The sequence below is a fragment of the Aspergillus glaucus genome, assembly GCF_001890805.1.
Source record: "Aspergillus glaucus CBS 516.65 unplaced genomic scaffold ASPGLscaffold_42, whole genome shotgun sequence".
Lineage (NCBI taxonomy): Eukaryota > Fungi > Ascomycota > Eurotiomycetes > Eurotiales > Aspergillaceae > Aspergillus > Aspergillus glaucus.
In genome coordinates, this window is record NW_019170494.1 from 34,927 (window position 1) to 52,553 (window position 17,627).

At 49.8% G+C, this 17,627-nt stretch overlaps 6 protein-coding genes across 6 annotated transcripts; 4 read left to right on the forward strand and 2 right to left on the reverse strand.

Annotated features, from left to right (window-relative positions):
• Positions 1–378: 378 nt before the first annotated feature.
• ASPGLDRAFT_70609 (uncharacterized protein) lies at positions 379–2,484 on the reverse strand (the record flags this gene model as incomplete). Its single annotated transcript, XM_022549501.1, has 1 exon — positions 379–2,484. One exon carries the CDS (start codon positions 2,482–2,484, stop codon positions 379–381), a length of 2,106 nt encoding a protein of 701 aa, XP_022395395.1.
• Positions 2,485–5,020: 2,536 nt separating this feature from the next.
• ASPGLDRAFT_30448 (uncharacterized protein) lies at positions 5,021–8,104 on the forward strand (the record flags this gene model as incomplete). The annotated part of the gene is made up of 7 exons (XM_022543949.1): positions 5,021–5,110; positions 5,190–5,631; positions 5,704–6,065; positions 6,118–6,964; positions 7,022–7,205; positions 7,271–7,913; positions 7,967–8,104. 7 exons carry the CDS (start codon positions 5,021–5,023, stop codon positions 8,102–8,104), a joined length of 2,706 nt encoding a protein of 901 aa, XP_022395396.1.
• Positions 8,105–8,931: 827 nt separating this feature from the next.
• Positions 8,932–9,835, forward strand: ASPGLDRAFT_30449 (DUF3425 domain-containing protein; the record flags this gene model as incomplete). Its single annotated transcript, XM_022543950.1, has 2 exons — positions 8,932–9,049; positions 9,114–9,835. The coding sequence occupies 2 exons, from the start codon at positions 8,932–8,934 to the stop codon at positions 9,833–9,835; spliced, it is 840 nt and encodes a 279-aa protein (XP_022395397.1).
• Positions 9,836–10,839: 1,004 nt separating this feature from the next.
• ASPGLDRAFT_30450 (SDR family oxidoreductase) lies at positions 10,840–11,874 on the forward strand (the record flags this gene model as incomplete). The annotated part of the gene is made up of 1 exon (XM_022543951.1): positions 10,840–11,874. The coding sequence occupies one exon, from the start codon at positions 10,840–10,842 to the stop codon at positions 11,872–11,874; it is 1,035 nt and encodes a 344-aa protein (XP_022395398.1).
• Positions 11,840–14,083, reverse strand: ASPGLDRAFT_1195005 (putative cytochrome P450 monooxygenase). Its single transcript, XM_022540061.1, has 4 exons — positions 13,374–14,083; positions 12,350–13,318; positions 12,034–12,300; positions 11,840–11,979 (listed from the first exon to the last, which is right to left on the reverse strand). Exons 1-3 carry the CDS (start codon positions 13,638–13,640, stop codon positions 12,199–12,201), a joined length of 1,338 nt encoding a protein of 445 aa, XP_022395399.1. The 5' UTR covers positions 13,641–14,083; the 3' UTR covers positions 11,840–11,979; positions 12,034–12,198.
• A 500-nt stretch (positions 14,084–14,583) lies between these two features.
• Positions 14,584–17,090, forward strand: ASPGLDRAFT_70613 (transcription factor domain-containing protein; the record flags this gene model as incomplete). Its single annotated transcript, XM_022549502.1, has 10 exons — positions 14,584–14,663; positions 14,720–14,848; positions 14,913–14,956; positions 15,009–15,158; positions 15,211–15,719; positions 15,768–15,892; positions 15,950–16,022; positions 16,072–16,156; positions 16,205–16,576; positions 16,627–17,090. The coding sequence occupies 10 exons, from the start codon at positions 14,584–14,586 to the stop codon at positions 17,088–17,090; spliced, it is 2,031 nt and encodes a 676-aa protein (XP_022395400.1).
• Between the last annotated feature and the right edge of the window lie 537 nt (positions 17,091–17,627).

A 17,627-nucleotide genomic window follows, 5' to 3' on the forward strand; every position in this document is an offset into this window, starting at 1 on the left:
ATTAATGGGCCCACGTGAATCGGAAGAGCAGAATCCGGTTCTCTTCATCTGCCTTTCGGGAATTTTCGAGGCTTGAATCGTCCTGGGAGTTAATTATCGATATGCAGGGAGAGTCAGGTACACAATAGGAGTGACCTGGTTGGTCGCAGAGGCTGTACGGAGTATACAATGCCGCGATATATAGCGCGTCACTAGCTTCGGCACACAGAATAACCATAACCCACAAGAAACAGGTCAATACCAGTAGTATTTACAATTGACAACGGCATCCTACTAGTATATAATACATCATATATCATACAATTCGCTGGTTGTTGAGATACTCTCCAAATCCCGGCCAGAGGTCCGGATACACTCCAACGGTCAGCAAACAAAACGCTAACAAGCCTGGGAAAACGCACTTATAGGCAAGCAGTCCAGCCGCGGCCAGAAATTCAACGATGGATCACCATCCATCGCAAAGCTCCCAAAGAGACTTTCCGCGCGTGGGTCGAGTATATTGTATCCTGGGGCTGTCATTTCTTCGTTCATCGGATGCTCTTCATAGACAGCTGCACTCGATGGCTGGGGACTGAACATGGGATCTATTGGAGGGGTGCGTGTGGTCGTTCGGTTTGTTTTCGCATATCTTGGTCGAGTGCTTCCGCTAGTTCTGTCCTGGGATCCATCCTGGTATAGAACGCGGTTGACTTCTCCTCGAAGACCCTGCAGAATGGCACTGTATCGCCAGGACGGAGCATTGCGAACGGTGACCTGTGCCAAATGGTGTTGGGTGGTCTCTGCCAGCTCATACAGCACATTTTCATGCAAGTCCTGAGTTGCACAGGGTGGAATGCGACCCCGTTTCATTTGAATCAAATAGATGTATATCGCCGACAAGGCATTGAAGGCAATGTACTGCGAATACCAAAATGCCGGGAAAAGCTGTTCTTCCTTGGCAAAGCTTAGAATGAGCGATATCGTGTCGCGGGCCGCCGCAACGCAAGTGGTGAGATAATGTCGATAGGAACTTTCGTAGCCAGGGAGATTGGTGGCATAATTACGTAGTAGCAGCGGTCTCGTCACGAACATAACGGCGTGGAAACGTGCCAACTGCAACACAGTGAGTTGACGACGGAACAGAGGGATCAAGCTACTTGGTTTAATGGCACCGGAAAGGATCGGGGGCAATTGTGTATGCCACGCCTCAATGGCTTCGCTCAGCGACTCGATGGACTGCATCTGCTGTACATCTGAGATGGATCTGACGGCATATTGTTCCTTGGCCGCACGTGACAGGATTCGAGCCAGCAAAGCATGGAGTATGGGTGCATTCATAATACAATCCTTATGTGTACTGCTTTCGTCGGGCTGCTCTTGTCCCAAATCGTCATCATCCACAGCAGCGGGGAGTTCTTGGTCAATATCCTCTTCCTGCAGAAATCGAGGCCGTCCTAGGATAAGACTCAGATATTTGTCCAACGTATAGGCGCACCAAATCACGCGCTTCTCACACTCTCGAGTAACGCGCTCTTCTATCGAGGCCGATGCGTTCAATGGCCGATAGCGATGCAGTCCCAGACACACGAGGAGCTGCACCACTGTACCAAAAGTGAACCATGACTGGTTGGCACGCGAAGAGCACAGCAAGTATAGAACCATCAGGAAGCGGGCCTGAACGGACCCAAGTGTTGGCATTCCCACCTCATGGGCCAAGCTAGACTCGGCCATGGCATAGTACAATTCGCTATGAAGCCATCCATCATCGCCGGCATCACGAATTCGTTCTGGATCGCCGCGGAACATCAACGAGGTCGCAAAGACCATGAGTAATGTTGCCTGGGTCGCTGCAGACAAGGGATTGGAAAGTGATTGGGGGTGGTAGATATCATCAACCCATTTATCAACCGTGCCTTGGTGCAAGATGCGATAGGTCGGGGCTGCGAAGTCAAAGTATCGTCGGACCAGTTCCCGTGCAACCCTCACATCTGGCCAGTGGAAGCGAGTACGATCCACTTCCGGAACTTTGCGATCACCATATGAGAAGATGGGGACAGCGGGTGATGATGATATTTCCAAGTCCGGGGGTGCTGTTGATATCGACGGCCGGGAAGTATGAGAGAAGTTCTGCACCGCACGACCCAGAAAAGAGTGTGCAGAAGCAGGACCACAATACTGACCAGCGACATCCAAGACTAGATCAGGATCTTGCGACTCGTAAGAAGTTTCCGCAACGGATCCTCCTCCCGCGGATGCCGTCTCAACGGGGGAAGAAGCGTCAACATGATGAAGACAAGCATCATCAGAGGCTTGAGGAGTCACCACGGCACCGCGACTGTATGAAGCATTGTACTTGCATTGAGACTGGGCTCGCACGCATGGTCTGCAAGGGATTGTGCCCGTACAAGCTTTCTTTTTGCTTTTACAAGCATCACAAGCGCGGGTCACTTTGCGTCGCTTGGCAGACCGTCGAGAGGACGACGATGAAGCTAGATTTGGTGTCATTTCGGATCAAATATGCAGGAAATCCGCTAAATGTAAAGAGACTGTGGATGGTGCTGGTAGATATTCGTCGTTGTAGAGCATTTCCGAAGCGTCGGATTCTTTTCCGCCGATTGGTATATAAGAGCCATATCTCCCACAGACGATTGATAATAAGCTTTTGTTCCTGTGGAAAAGCAGATTGAAAGTTGGAACGCCGGCATCTAGAAATGCAGATGGTGTACTCTGTACTATGGATTTCTGCTCGTTCTTGGTTTTAAATATGAGAGGATAGATCCTCATAGTCGGGTTGTACTGAGTAGGATGTCCGATGGAATCGGGAGTTGAACTACAGTATTGATGGAATGTGTTTGACCTCAATAATGTAACTACATCGTGAAAAAACAGTAAAACACCTGGATTCGGCATTTGAACGTTTGATCCAGTTAGGAAATAGGTGCGGATGTCATCTCATCCAAGTCCCGTCAAGCGTCTACACAAGTCCCCATAGACCAGGCCGCTTTCTTGGCCTTTAGCTAGCGATGAGGGTCTTCGATTCGGTGATCCATGAAACAAAGTTCTGGACAAGTCTATGGAGTGTGCAGAGATCATTTCTTGCCGTGTTTTCGAGGCGAGCGGGTAAGGCTTGGACGTTTTGACTAGAACGGATTGTGCCTGGAGGTCCTTAATTTCGTGAACCGTGTCTTACTGACAACGACTGATTGTATATCCACTTGCTTGTCATGCTGGTCATAGTGAGTATCCATCGAGAATATGTAAGAGTCATGTTTTGAGAGTAGTAGATATTGTCGAGATTGATTCTGCGTGAACCCGGTGAAGATAGCTGCAGACTGCAACCAAAGACAGAATAAGAGCAGAGGAAGTACGGAGTAGAAGATCAGTATCAAATGAGGTTGAAGACCATCGTTAAACCCATGACGTATCACCCATCCTCGACGTCGACATCGTGTTTTCTACAAGTACACCGTACTATGTACAACATCGCCCGTCAGCAGCCTTAACATCTGTCATATGCCTAATACACCTCGGCCCAATCCTTCGAAACCTCGAAGACTCGGTCAATTATGATATATGAGTCGTCCTGCTGACGGGGAACGTGAAGTGGTTGGTTACTCATTGCTGACAGCCAGGATTCTTCACCTCACTCATGCCGCCCCTCCGTCCCTTGCGTATCTTTTTTTTTTCACCTCCGACTGGAATCCAACCTGGTTGCCACGGACCACAATACGAGAATTCGTTACTCTGTACTCCATATCTGTACATCTGAGCTCTCTCATCGATATGGCGGTCACGGCGCAGTGGTCAGTGGTTTTCCTACCAGACCTGAACAGGCTAGAGCCGGAACGGACGGTGGAGCAAAGAGACAGGCCGATTCAACATCAAAAAAAAGTCTACCTCCACGCGACTAAGCCACTGTGGGCAATCATGCAATGGCATTCATTGATTGTTGCGTTGCCCCACCGGCGTCCCACGAGATCGTGATTATTTCTGCCATTCAGGATGAGCCGGGCCTGTGTTGCGCCACGGTCCGCGTCACAGCGGTCTGGTTTATTTTTGGTGCGGTCTTTGACCGTCCAGGACGAATCACGGCTTGCGCGGTACTCTGTACATAGAACAACTCGGTTGGGGGAATACATACAGTGCACTAGTACGCCGTATGTAGAGTGCTACCCGAAGGACCGGAGTGATCGTCCTCTCCGTACATAGCGTTAAACCTTGCAAAGGAGGAGAAACGAAAGAAGGGGAATCGGAATGCTTCTGCTATTATTCGAAGCGTGCCCTTCCGGAACCTCCTCGGGTAATGATATTTGACTAGCCTCTCCACTGGGACCGGAATTGACGACGTATCAGAGACCTCAGCCATAAAAAGCACACCCATAGAAATCATCCTGAGAGTACCGTTGGGTCCGAAGGTCGTTCCAGGGAGGTTGCCAGAATACGAGGTTTTCTTTTTCAGGCCCCCCCCCCCAGCATCTGCGTGTGTGTTTGTTGTCTGTGCCTGACTGCGCCGGATACTCCTCTTCTCTCTACCTCCTCTTCTACCTCCTCCTCTTCTACCTGACTACTGTCTCAGAGAGGATCATACCTCGTTTAATCTGTCTCTCCCCATATTGCCACCCCCATATTCATCATCCCGATCGTTTTAACGCTAAAAAAGCGTCCCAAGCAGCCTTTCTCGGTTGTCATCTTGGGTCATCTTCCTGAGGGACACGCTAAGGCTTAAAAAATAAAAATAAAAAAAGGCAGCATTCTTTCTCGCAGACGATGCTCCACAGGTAAACAACGGACCTTCTTTTCGTCGCTCTTTATTATTATTGGATTGGCTTGGCTCTGCATAGCGCTCTGTCGCTGCGGATACTGCATTTCTATTATTGCGTTCTTCTAACCAACCACCTAACCTACTACTTGCTCTACTGCCCTCTCTCCGTCAATTTCCGCCAATTCCCCCCCCCCCGGTTTCTCTCGCTTGAATTTTATTTTTATTTCTTCTTGATCCAGATTTGAAGATCTGGATCTCCATCCTTCTTCCCATCTCAAAATGGGTACACAGTTCCCCTTTAGGAACTCCCATTCTCCTCAGGAGAGCCAGAGCAGCAGTGGCTACTCCCCGGCCACCACGCCTTATAGGGTGAGTGATTCAGCTTGCTATCATTTAAAACAGGCTTCTGTATGGAGTTGGCTAATGCGCTCTGTTTCCCTCTATCCAGCAAAGCGGCCTTGAGGAGACTGAACAGGAACTGTCGCTGCTTCGCGGTCAACCCAGCCCACAACCCGGCCCGCAACCCAGTCCTTTTGGCGCTCCTTTCGATAACAATTATTCCACCGACTCGCTTCGTCGATACACTCTGCATGACCCTGGTGTGACCGTGTTCCCCAATGTGCCGCCCTACGAGGGTCAGCCCGACTATGTGACCAGTCCCTACGGCACCCCGGCGTCCGAAGGAGGAACGACTTCATCAGATGCGTGGAAGCGAAGACAGGGACCGGGAACGGGCCTTTCGCGTCGCTATGGTACAAGGAAGATTAAGCTGGTGCAGGGTTCCGTCCTGAGTGTCGACTATCCCGTTCCAAGCGCCATCCAAAATGCCATCCAACCGGAATACCGGGAGTCGGAGGAGGCTTTCACAGAAGAATTTACGCACATGCGATGTGAGTCTTGATACACAGATGCTGAAATCGAGATTGTACAAGGATAGGGACTAATATGAACGTCGAATCCAGACACTGCGGCCACTTGCGATCCTGACGAATTTACCTTGCGGAATGGATACAACTTGCGCCCGGCCATGTACAACCGACATACGGAACTCTTGATTGCCATCACCTATTACAACGAAGATAAAGTCTTGACAGCACGAACACTGCACGGTGTGATGCAGAATGTCCGCGATATCGTCAACTTGAAGAAGTCGGAATTCTGGAACAAGGGAGGCCCCGCGTGGCAGAAGATCGTGGTCAGCTTGGTGTTTGATGGAATCGACCCTTGCGACAAGAACACGTTGGATGTGCTGGCGACCATTGGTATTTATCAGGATGGGGTGATGAAGCGAGATGTTGACGGTCGGGAAACCGTCGCTCACATTGTCAGCTCCTAACCACCAGTTCTGGTTTTCATACGAGCTAACACACGTACAGTTCGAGTACACCACCCAACTCTCCGTTACAGCAAACCAGTCATTGGTCCGACCGCACAAAGATGATCCTAACACGCTGCCCCCGGTCCAGATGCTTTTCTGTCTCAAACAGAAGAACAGCAAGAAAATTAACTCCCACCGATGGCTCTTCAACGCTTTCAGTCGGATTCTCAATCCAGAGGTTGTGATTTTGATTGATGCAGGAACAAAGCCCGGTCGCAAATCCTTACTGGCGCTGTGGGAAGCCTTTTACAACGACCGCAACCTTGGAGGAGCTTGTGGAGAGATCCATGCCATGTTGGGTGAAGGATGGCGCAACTTGGTGAACCCACTCGTCGCTGCGCAAAACTTCGAATATAAAATCTCCAATATTCTGGATAAGCCTTTGGAAAGTGCCTTTGGATATGTCAGTGTGTTGCCTGGTGCATTCTCAGCGTACCGGTACCGTGCGATCATGGGACGCCCGTTGGAACAGTACTTCCATGGTGACCATACATTATCTAAAAAGCTCGGTAAGAAGGGTATTGAAGGAATGAATATCTTCAAGAAGAACATGTTCTTGGCTGAGGATCGCATTCTTTGCTTTGAACTGGTGGCCAAGGCAGGGTTCAAATGGCATCTTTCCTATGTGAAGGCGTCGAAAGGTGAAACCGATGTGCCTGAAGGAACAGCCGAGTTTATCAGTCAACGGCGAAGATGGCTGAACGGATCTTTCGCTGCCGGTCTGTACTCCATGATGCATTTCGGGCGTATCTACCAAAGTAGCCACAACTTCCTTCGGATGTTCTTCTTGCACATTCAAATGCTTTACAACTTCGCGCAGCTGATCATGACCTGGTTCTCCCTTGGTATGTCCTAAGAACCTGTATCCCGAAAGATAGGTATTTGATTACTGACAAGCACAGCGTCCTACTGGCTCACTAGTTCCGTCATTATCGACCTGGTGGGAACGCCTAGTTCGACAAACATGAACAAGGGATGGCCGTTCGGTAATGAAGCGACCCCAATTGTGAACAACATTCTCAAATATGGTTATCTCTTCTGTCTCATGCTTCAGTTTATTCTGGCACTCGGAAACCGCCCCAAAGGGTATGTCTTGCTTTTCATTTCAGCAGAGTGTTCCATGGCTAATCCTCATTTTTCTTTGTTGATAGTGCACGACTTCCGTATACCCTGTCGTTCCTATACTTCTCGATCGTTCAGTTCTATGTCCTCATCTGCTCGTTCTACCTGGTCGCAAATGCTTTCAGTGGTGGCACGTTAGATTTCAACACGTCAGATGGCGTGGGTGCATTCCTGAAATCGTTCTTCAGTTCTCAAGGACCGGGTATTGTGCTGATTGCATTGGTATCGACATACGGTATTTACGTGGTGGCCAGTGTGCTGTACATGGACCCGTGGCACATCTTGACCAGTTCGTGGGCGTACTTTGTTGGAATGACGACTTCGATCAACATCCTGATGGTTTACGCGTTCTGTAACTGGCACGACGTCTCGTGGGGTACCAAGGGATCAGACAAGGCGGATGCGCTACCCTCGGCACAAACACAAAAAGACGGGCTGAAGTCGAACTTCATTGAAGAACTGGATAAACCGCAGGCGGACATTGACAGCCAGTTCGAAACTACGGTGAAGCGTGCGCTGGCGCCGTTTGAAGAGCCCGAGGAGGAATACGAGAAGTCGATGGATGATTCGTACCGGAACTTCCGAACCAACCTGCTGTTGCTCTGGATCTTCAGCAATCTGATTCTGTCGTTGCTGATCACGGCGGAGAGCATCTCTCGGATGTGTCTGACGGTGAGTTTCCTTCCCTATCGCTGTTCTTGTACGGATGATACTGACTTTGCCAGAACACCTCGACGACGCGGACATCGTACTTCTTCCAGGTCATTCTGTGGTCCACGGCAGCACTGTGCTTCTTCCGCTTCTTTGGATCCTTGTGGTTCCTGGGTCGGTCGGGCATTCTCTGCTGTGTGAACAGACGATAATGTGTGAATGTTTTCTTACCTTCTATATCTTCTTGGAAACTTTTTTTTTTTTTTTTTTTTTTTTTTGTTTTCCCCATGAAATCTGTTCTAATCTCTCTTTTTTCTTGATCTTTTTCTATGGCGATGAACATTGGTGTAGGATAGGGATCCAGCGCATTTGTCTTTTGTGCTATAGGTGTTTCTGTCATCATACTACTATGTACTACTTGGTGGACTTGTTATTTCTCGGTGTTACTTGATAGATCCGGCTGCAGATGATAATTTTGGTCCAATGCAATATTATATTTGGCCTACAATCAATTTCCTCAGTCAAAAGCCGAGAGGGTGCCATTGCCAATCAGAAAGCGTTTTTGCTCTATGCCTCTGTAGGTTCTTAGTTTAACTTATGCCTAGCATATAGTCTCCCTGTAAAGAGGGTATAGCATCTTTTTATATACATAGTTCTCCGATATATATCGTTGCATCATGTACAGAGTACTTGGTATATAGGGTATGGGAATATATATATATATATCTCCACTCAGCTCCAGTCCCATCAACACCCAAAATATACTAGCAGAAAGATATCCATTTGGATCAAGTAGACATCTGTATACTTGATTGTCAGCCATAGATGTCAGAGCCAATCGAGTTATTTTGAGGAAACATCGGACTTGTTCCTTAAAGCCGATGGGAAAGCTCACGTGCCACTATGCAAACAAAACAAACGGGAACCACAAAGGCCAAGGGTATGCATTTGCAGCACTTTGATCTGCACACATACCCCTGTACTCTGTACTGCCGGCATAGTAAATGTTATCTTCTGCTTTTGCAATTGAATCCGGCCAATGCCACCAGACTCTAGCTCATCCGACGTGACATCGCCCAGCGACGATGATTGGCATGGAATCATTGACAAAATCGAACGACGAAGGCGACAGAACCGAGTGAATCAGCGCGCATGGCGTAAGTACATACAGTCCCCATCGTGGTTTAATGCAGCTGCTGAACTATGCGCGTATCAATGCAGGACTCAGACACAAGCAAAACCCGCTACATGATGGACTGCCATCACCATCTCCCTCGGCCAACAAGTCCGCTTTGCTCCCCTTTGTGCCACCGAACCATACACACGATGGATCGTCCTGCTCGAGACCGGAGTGCTTCTTGATCAGTTCCGAGACCGAAACCTTGCTTAAGAAGTTTGAATTTACCGCCTATACAAGTTATATCATCGGGTCGCCTCAGGCGGATCACCTCTTGACCTTGGTGAGGGGAAATATCTTTCGCGCTCTCTTCCACAATCTCTCCGTGTTGGGGTTATCGAAAGAATGGATGAATGAGGATGCTCTCTCGCCGCTCGCTTCAGACTCAGAATCCCACCTTGTCCGTGATCTCGCAATGCTGCCGGTTTCCCTCCAGCCCACCGCTCTGCAACGAAGCGTCGAACACCATCCGTGGTTAGACCTGTTCCCCTTGCCTCGAATGCGGGATAACATGATCAAATTGGGAGACGCGCTGGATGAATACCAACTGTGTGAGGATCTCATGGGATTCTGGAACACACAGCAGAAGGATTCTATGCTGGTTGTTTGGGGAGATCCCTGGGACCCGCGGAATTGGGAAGTCACTGAGCAGTTCCTGCGAAAATGGAGCTGGTTGATTAAAGGATGTCCAGAGTTGATTTGGTCTACAAACTACTGGCGTCGTCAACGTGGGGAGAAGAGGATTGCTTATAGGGGTTACGAATGATTACCGGCGGTGTACGAACCACTAGTTTCCCATTCGACCCGGACTAACTAGTTGGGATCATACCATTCTCATGACAGCGATGTCTTGCTGCCAAGACTCGCCCACATGGCTTACTCGATCCGGAGAGCATCGAAGTGCGTCGAACACGCGCTTCTTTCGACAGTCTCTGCCAAGAGTGGCCCACACGGGCAAATAAGCAACCGCTATGCGATTGGCAGTGCTGCTAAGTCCGTTTTGGGTTATGTGGGCCCCGTAGCATGGGGTACTCTGTGCAGGGCAGTAATGGCGATATTCTCTGCGCGGAGTACGTGGATTACTACTGCAACGTTGGTTTCCAATGCTGTCGTCGCCTTGGACTGCGATGACACATAGTCGGATCTAGTTAACGAGGGTATTATGTCTGGGACCCTTTGATCACATCACCGCGGCAAGACTTGAGCACGGAGTGCATAGTAACAACTCTAACTCCTTGTCAGGAGAGCTGCTGAAGTGTACAGGAGTTTCCCTGCTTCATTCTCTAGCAGGGCTTTTATCCAGAAGCTCTCCCAATTCAATACATTATTATTTCTGGTTATTGCCAATTCTATACTGGATCTGCAGAACTCTTCGTACTCCGTAGACTATGGTCGCCATCTATGGAAGCTTCCTAATCAGCGCCATAGGGTTCTATTGTAATCGGCTTATGCCCAGTCCCACACGTCTGTACCATAATCTATCCGAAGACCCCCCGTAGTGGCGGAGAATGATCTCATTGATTTGCGTCGGGATGCCGGTTTCCCGAATAATCAACTCAACTCAATCAAACCACTTGACTCGCTAATGCCGTGGTTCCATAATACCATAGTCACCGTCTTTTCGCTGACAAATTTATAACCGGTTAACTCCATGGTTGCTGGTGTTAAATAAAGAGGTTCCCGGCATGATGGATAAAGCAATTGCCTTTTACCATCGACTTCTGATTGCCCTATTCATATCATTCATATCAACATAACAGACCTGCCATAATGTCTACCGAAACTGTCCTTGTCTCCGGTGCCTCCGGCTTCGTCGCCACGCACATTGTCGACGCCTTCCTCAAGACTGGCTATGCCGTTCGGGGAACAGTCCGTTCTCAGGATACCGCTGAGAAGGTCCGTCGCACATTCCCTCAGTATGCGGACAAGCTCAGCTTCGCTATCGTCCCGGACATCGGTGCGCCCCATGCATTCGACGAGGCTGCCAAGGGCGTTCGCGGTGTTATCCACACGGCAACTCCCTTTCAGATCGAGGTCGAGGACAACGAGCGCGATCTGCTCATCCCCGCTATCGAGGGTACCAACAACCTCCTCAACGCCGTGAAGAAGAACGCCCCCGAGGTGCAGCGCATTGTCATCACTTCCTCGTTTGCCTCCATCATCGACCTGGGCAAGGGTAACCGCCCGGGCCATGTGTATTCCGAGGCCGACTGGAACCCTCTGACCTATGAAGTGGCTGCTAAGACGGAAACCCCTGGAGCTGCTGCGTACACTGCCGCCAAGACCCTGGCAGAGCGTGCGGCCTGGGACTTCATCGAGCGGGAGAAGCCCTCGTTCGATGTGGCCACCATCTGCCCTCCCATGGTGTACGGCCCCAACATCAACGCTACCACCAACCTCGCCAAACTCAACACCTCCTCTGCCGATGTCTACCGGTTGATGTCGCCCAACTCCAAGCCCACTGACCCTGTTCCGGCCAACGCTTTCTGGTCGTGGGTGGATGTGCGCGATGTGGCTCAGGCTCACTTGAAGGCCTACCAGCTGTCCGAGGCTGGTGGTCAGCGATTCTTTGTCACCGGCGGCAACTTCAGCTACCAGCAGTTCGTTGATGTCCTGCGGGAGAAGATCCCTGAGATTAAGGACCGCGTGCCCGTTGGCAAGCCTGGCTCGGGTTTCGGTGGTGTTGAGCTGTACGGCGTCGACAACTCCAAGTCTCAGAAGGTTCTGGGTCTCAAGTACCATGACCTCGAGCAGACCGTTGTTGACTCTGCGCGTGCTTTCCTCGAGTTGGAGAAGAGTTCGTAGAAAGCATGGCAGCAGAACATTTTGAATAGAGGTATCACGCTATGCAGTTGTACATAATTTGCACATGGTTAATGTGTTAGACTTGTAAATATGAATTCATCATAACTGCAACAGATCAGTTCAGCACAGTAGCTAGTAGCGGTTGGAGTGAGTGCTAACCTGAACCAGTAGCCAAGAGCGATCGCGACGTTTAAAACGAATCTTTCACAAAGGATACTCCAGCGTTTCATGGTAACGGTTTTCACGGACTGCCCCGAGGATTTGCTCTTTCGAGTGGTTGTTGCATGTGACGTTTTCACATGGGCCACTGCTGATTTCGACGACTTAATGCACTCTCTGCGCGAGACTAACTACCATACGCGGTAGGCATTCAGCGTCTTGACTCAGCTCCTCCGAAGAATGTCCGTCTGACGCAAGGAGCTGCATCTGTTGCCGCGTTAGTCCCTGTGGCTGGTAACTGGACATCATTACTCACGTTAAATTGTAGAAGAATCATAACGATGACCTTCTTCAACTCTAAGAATACCACTCGGGCTGCCGTGCAAGTTCGTCTGCTGATATAAAATGCTAATAGACATTGCTCCATACGCTTTCGTTTCTGCTGATCCACAACAAGCCAGCGTTCCGGTTGAAAGTTTTCCACGTCCTCCCCGTAAATGCCTTCGTCAATTTTGAAAGAGTCAGGCTGCCAATCGATTACTGTTCCAGCTGGAAGATAATTTCCAGCAATTATGCTTCCGTCTCCAGGTACTGATACTTCAATGCTAGATGTCGTAGCCTGGCAGCGTATCGACTCTTTGAAAACGGCATCCAGGTAACGCAGTCTGCTCACTTCTTCCCATCGAGGAATCTCTGATAGGTGCTCATTGTAGAAGGCCGCGTCTATCTCTCCAGTCAGCCGGCTCATTGTCTCCGGGTGTCGCAACAGCAAGGAGAAAATCGAAACAAATGCTGTTGAAATCGTGTTCATCCCAGCCGTCACAACCGATAAGTAATCCTTGGATATCTCGTTCACTTCTTCATTCCGTCCCTCAGGATTGGAGCCGGGAGGTGTCCAGGAATACTTCTGAGTGGACACACATGAGAAGAGCTCCTGGCGTTCTCGTTTCAACCTCATGATAGGACTCCAGAGTGTCAGATATTCTACCGTCGATGGTGAAGGTCCAGTCCCAACAACTCCTTTCCCACTCCAAGGCATCTTTGCCAATACCTTGTGCGCGAGTTCCGACGCGAATACTTGAAGAGGCCCTGTCATCTCTAGGATTCGATACCTCTGTAGGGCTGAGATCAGGTCACTGGCGGAATGATCGACAATTCCCTCATAGCGCAAGGCACTCGTGTTTCGACAGAAGACGTCACTTATGGAAACATTTCCCAAATCGTTCGACATGCAAATGCTGGATATGGCTTGTTCACGCTCAGAGATAGGATAATCATGAATAGACTATGTAGGCTACTCATCAGTTCATGCTCCTAGCATTGCTTTTTACTTTGAATACCTTTTCTTGGTCTCTGCTACCATAAATCCGCGCAATGGCCTCGGGTTCAGGGATACTGACCACATTCGGCCCTATGCGAACCACCTGGCCGTGCCTCTGGTGCAGTTTACGCACGCGACGGCTATAGTCGGGCGACTCTCGAGCATACCCTCGCCAGAGGTCCGAAACACAAGCATAAACTGGGCCTGGGATCGGCCATAAGCGGGTGTAGTTGTAGAGAACGCGAATAGACAAGACCAGGACCACAACTGTCGCATACACAAGCATGATGGTGGTCAAAGATACGCGAGACAGACATGGAGCTAGCCGTCCACCTTATGTAGTCCATTCGTATCAGCCGACCTTGCAGGTAGACCCGTAAGCTGTATGCGTTAAAAGCTCGCATATTCGCTCCCTGTCAGGCCCCTTTTCTGCCAACCGCGATATCCCGACAGAAACCGGAGGGACCCGGGGGAAGCAATCTAGTCTTCCATTATTTCGCGACAGAAACGAGTTCATAGTACTAAATTGCAGTCCGGTCCCGGCCCAATGTCTTCTCGCGACTGGCCAATACTGTCAAGCTTTTGGTTATTGCTCATGTTCTCTCCATCCAGAAACATGAATTGGCCCGCGACTGCTGTCACCCCCACCTCCGCATGGTGTGCGGATACAGTAATTGCGAACGTGAGCTGTTTCCCTTGACACAGCTGCGGAGAATGGCAGACCAAAGCATATTTATTGGGGAACGAGAGCCAGGAACAATCAACGCCGAACGTCCGCAATCGAGTACATAACAGAAATGGGGACCGGAAACGCTCCGATTCCCGCACTGATAAGAGGCACACTGATTGGTGCGACCGTCTGCCAGTGACCCGGACAGTCGTTATGGACGTGAAGCTCAAGTAACCGAGATCTTCGAGGACAGAGCGTTTTCTGGATCGAATGGCGGTTCTGGGAGGCTCAGAGTTTGTGGGGTAATGCTCCGTACCAGCAGCGGTCGAGTTTGTGCTACTGCTGTTCGACGAAGTTGGTAGAAAACCGCTTATCTCACAAATATCGACAGGGGCGTATTATCAAGATCTGAGATTCTCAATCCATATCAGTTTTGTTTCATTTTTGTATCTTCTGGAAGTCTCCAGTGGTTCAATTTGTTCGGTCATTGCTTACCTTGTCATCGCCACAATCTGCGAAATGCCTTCCTCCCGGCGGTAGACTCGCTTGTCTTCTCAAAATGGCGCAAAGTAGGCCTCGGAATCCATTATTACATCGACGCTCGCAGGCTCGACCTGGCGCGCGACGGTCGATGGTGGCGTATGTGCTTGCTCGTGCTGCAGAATGAGGACGGAAAACTGACGAGAAATAAACAGATGCAATCGATGTCGTAACCGCAAAACACGTTGTGCCGGAACTCCTCCATTGCCCTGTCCAGCATGTGAGGAAGCAGGCCATGTGTGTGTGTATTCTGATGCCGAGAAGAGAGTGTCTGTTCCGGAGAGGTGAGGTTGAAGTTGCGGCGTGGCCCAAAAGGGAAATCCCAGACAAAGGGGCTGACTTTAGCAGTTACTTGCGACAACTCCAATCTCAAGCACATACGCCACAGCAAGGTATGAGTCTGCCCAATAAGCCAGGAATTGTATGCTAATTAAATCTATATAGATGACAATCTCACTGCCAGTATTCTGCCATCATCGTCTCTCCCTGGTTCAACGCAGCCCACGCCTATCACTAACAGCACCAACGTCGAACGAGATGATTGGTGGTACGATGGAACAGACAATCTATTTCTTAATCGATCTGGAGAGCATCGTATGACTCCTTTCTTATCTTGATCATCGTCATGACAGCTGATGCGCGGCAGACTTCGTTGGGGCGTCGTCGGCCACCCACCTGGCCAAACGTTTGAATCCATCGTCGACCGACCTCGCCTGGGACGTGCGTCCACTATACGACGACCCTTCGTCGCTGCGTCGCTCTGTGACTCGGGTGCTGCCTCAATTGCCACCATACGACTTTGCTAAGCGCCTTTTCTGGGTTCAGTATAAGTTCATCGGGGCCATTTTTTCGTTGATTCACCCGCAGGACTTTGAAGAGAGACTGGATATTGTCTACAATCAGCCTGCGGACTTTTCGAATCGAGATTCCTGCTTGATGTACTGCCAGGTCCTGCTGGTCATTGCGTTCGGGCTCATGTACTCTGTGAACCAGTGGTCCGGTGATGACGGCCCTCCGGGCTTCAAGTATTTCAAGTATGCCCTACGTTTTTTACCGGATATCCACGAAGAAGGCTCGATTTTCTTCGTGGACGTTCTGTGCTATGTTGCCTATTATATGCAGAATCTCAATCGCCGCGATGCTGCATTTCTCTATGTAGGTGACCGACTGTAGCTAAAATGAATGGAAACTAACGATAATCAGATCGGTCTTGCCTTGCGAATGGCCATTTCATTGGGCCTTCACCAGGAGGTTTCTGACCAAGCCATAAGTCAAATCGAACGAGACCGCCGTCGACGAGCATGGTGGTCGGTCTACAGCTTGGATCGGTATGCTCACAGTGGAATCCAGAAAATGTGTTGTGTGACGCCAGCTGACTCGGATAGAATACTCTCTGTCAAGTCGGGAAATCCAATTACAATTCATGACGAAGATATTGGAACTGCATGGCCACCTCTAGTACGCCTCCCTGAGGACACCGCAAGATCCCGTTGCTGACGTCGAACAGGAAACATCTGTAGATGTTCCGTGGCCATCAGTCGTGCTTATGCATTATATCAATTTGTCAAGGATCCTAGGCAGAATTGGAGAAGGTAAAGACGCACCGACTTAGGAACCTGGCACATACTAAGGTGGAACAGAGATCTACCGCAAAAAACCTCGCTCCGGATCGAATTTATTGGCGTCTGTACAGAGCATCACCAATTCTCTATCCGACTGGTTGCGACACGTGCCAGACCAGCTTCGCATTGACTTCTCTAATCTTGACGCCCCTATCAGTCGCGAATGCGTGTCGATCAGCTTGCATTTCTACTCGTGTGTCAACATGACTGCAAGGCCGTTGGTGTTCTATGTCATACAACGTCGACTGGATGCAGAGGCCCGAGAATCTGCAACAGAAGATTGGAAAGACGGACTATCTCAGAATGCTGCAGCAGTGATCGATAGCTGCATAAGAGCCGCTCGTGCTACTGCCTTAATCATGGATGCTGCTGCAAAGCAAAACTTGATCGGTATGTTGCTCTGTGGCCTATTTCTAAGTGATTTTGACTGACTCTGTTAGCAACGTATGGCTATTTGGATGGCGAGTACGCGTTTTCCGCTGCCCTTTTGCTGGTAATGGTCAACGCAGCCTTCCCACACAATGAAACCAATTCTCGAACAATGGAAATGGCATTGGATCTTCTGCGTGGAATGGCTGACCGTGGGAACACCTATCTTCGGTCCCGACATTCCTTACTCCTGGAACTTCAATCCGCCATAGGACCCAAGGCATCCAAGCCAGGGGAGCCAGCCACCGCCGCACCTGTCACACCCAACTCTCAGCCACAGAGTCCCCCTGTCGCTCCGATTGAGACTTCGATTGTTACGCCGATGGAATGGCCACTAGAGCAGGATCTCCCATCTATCTATGATGTCTCGTTCAATTTCGACATCAACGACGACCCGGGGTTATGGGATGGGGTCCTTGGGCAAATTGACATTGATATGGACACGGATTGGATTGAGAATACTTTGCGACGGTAGTTACAATTCACTACACAGTGCATACAACGAACTAGTTATATATAGCACTGCCTGGGTGATCCAATTGAACACCACCACCAACAAACTGAAATTCCATATTATTATATCGATGTACGGAGTAGTAGTATATAAGACACAGACTCACCTTAGCAGTAACGATTCTATCTCTCTTCGCTTGTACTCCGTGGCAGTCGAATTCTACAATAGGCCAGTGAGCAAAGGTCCACGGTTCCTGCTTATCTCTCTACCCCTCTATCGTTATCTTATCGTCGGCCCGATACTGCCGACCATCGGCCCGGCACGTAAGCAACGAGGGGAAGAGCGATTGCGAGGAAAGACGAGAAAGCACGACGAGAGGGTCTGATTGTCGGTAATTTCGGGACGCTGAAGGCCCAAAGGCGTATCAGAATGACTCCCCTGGCTGTATGTCGGAGTTGGGGTTATCAGGAGGTTCTTCCGGGGTTATTGTTTCCTCCCCAGATGTGACGTACCTATATTAACTCGGCGCCCCTCGTCTTATTCCTCTTCTCTTTTCTT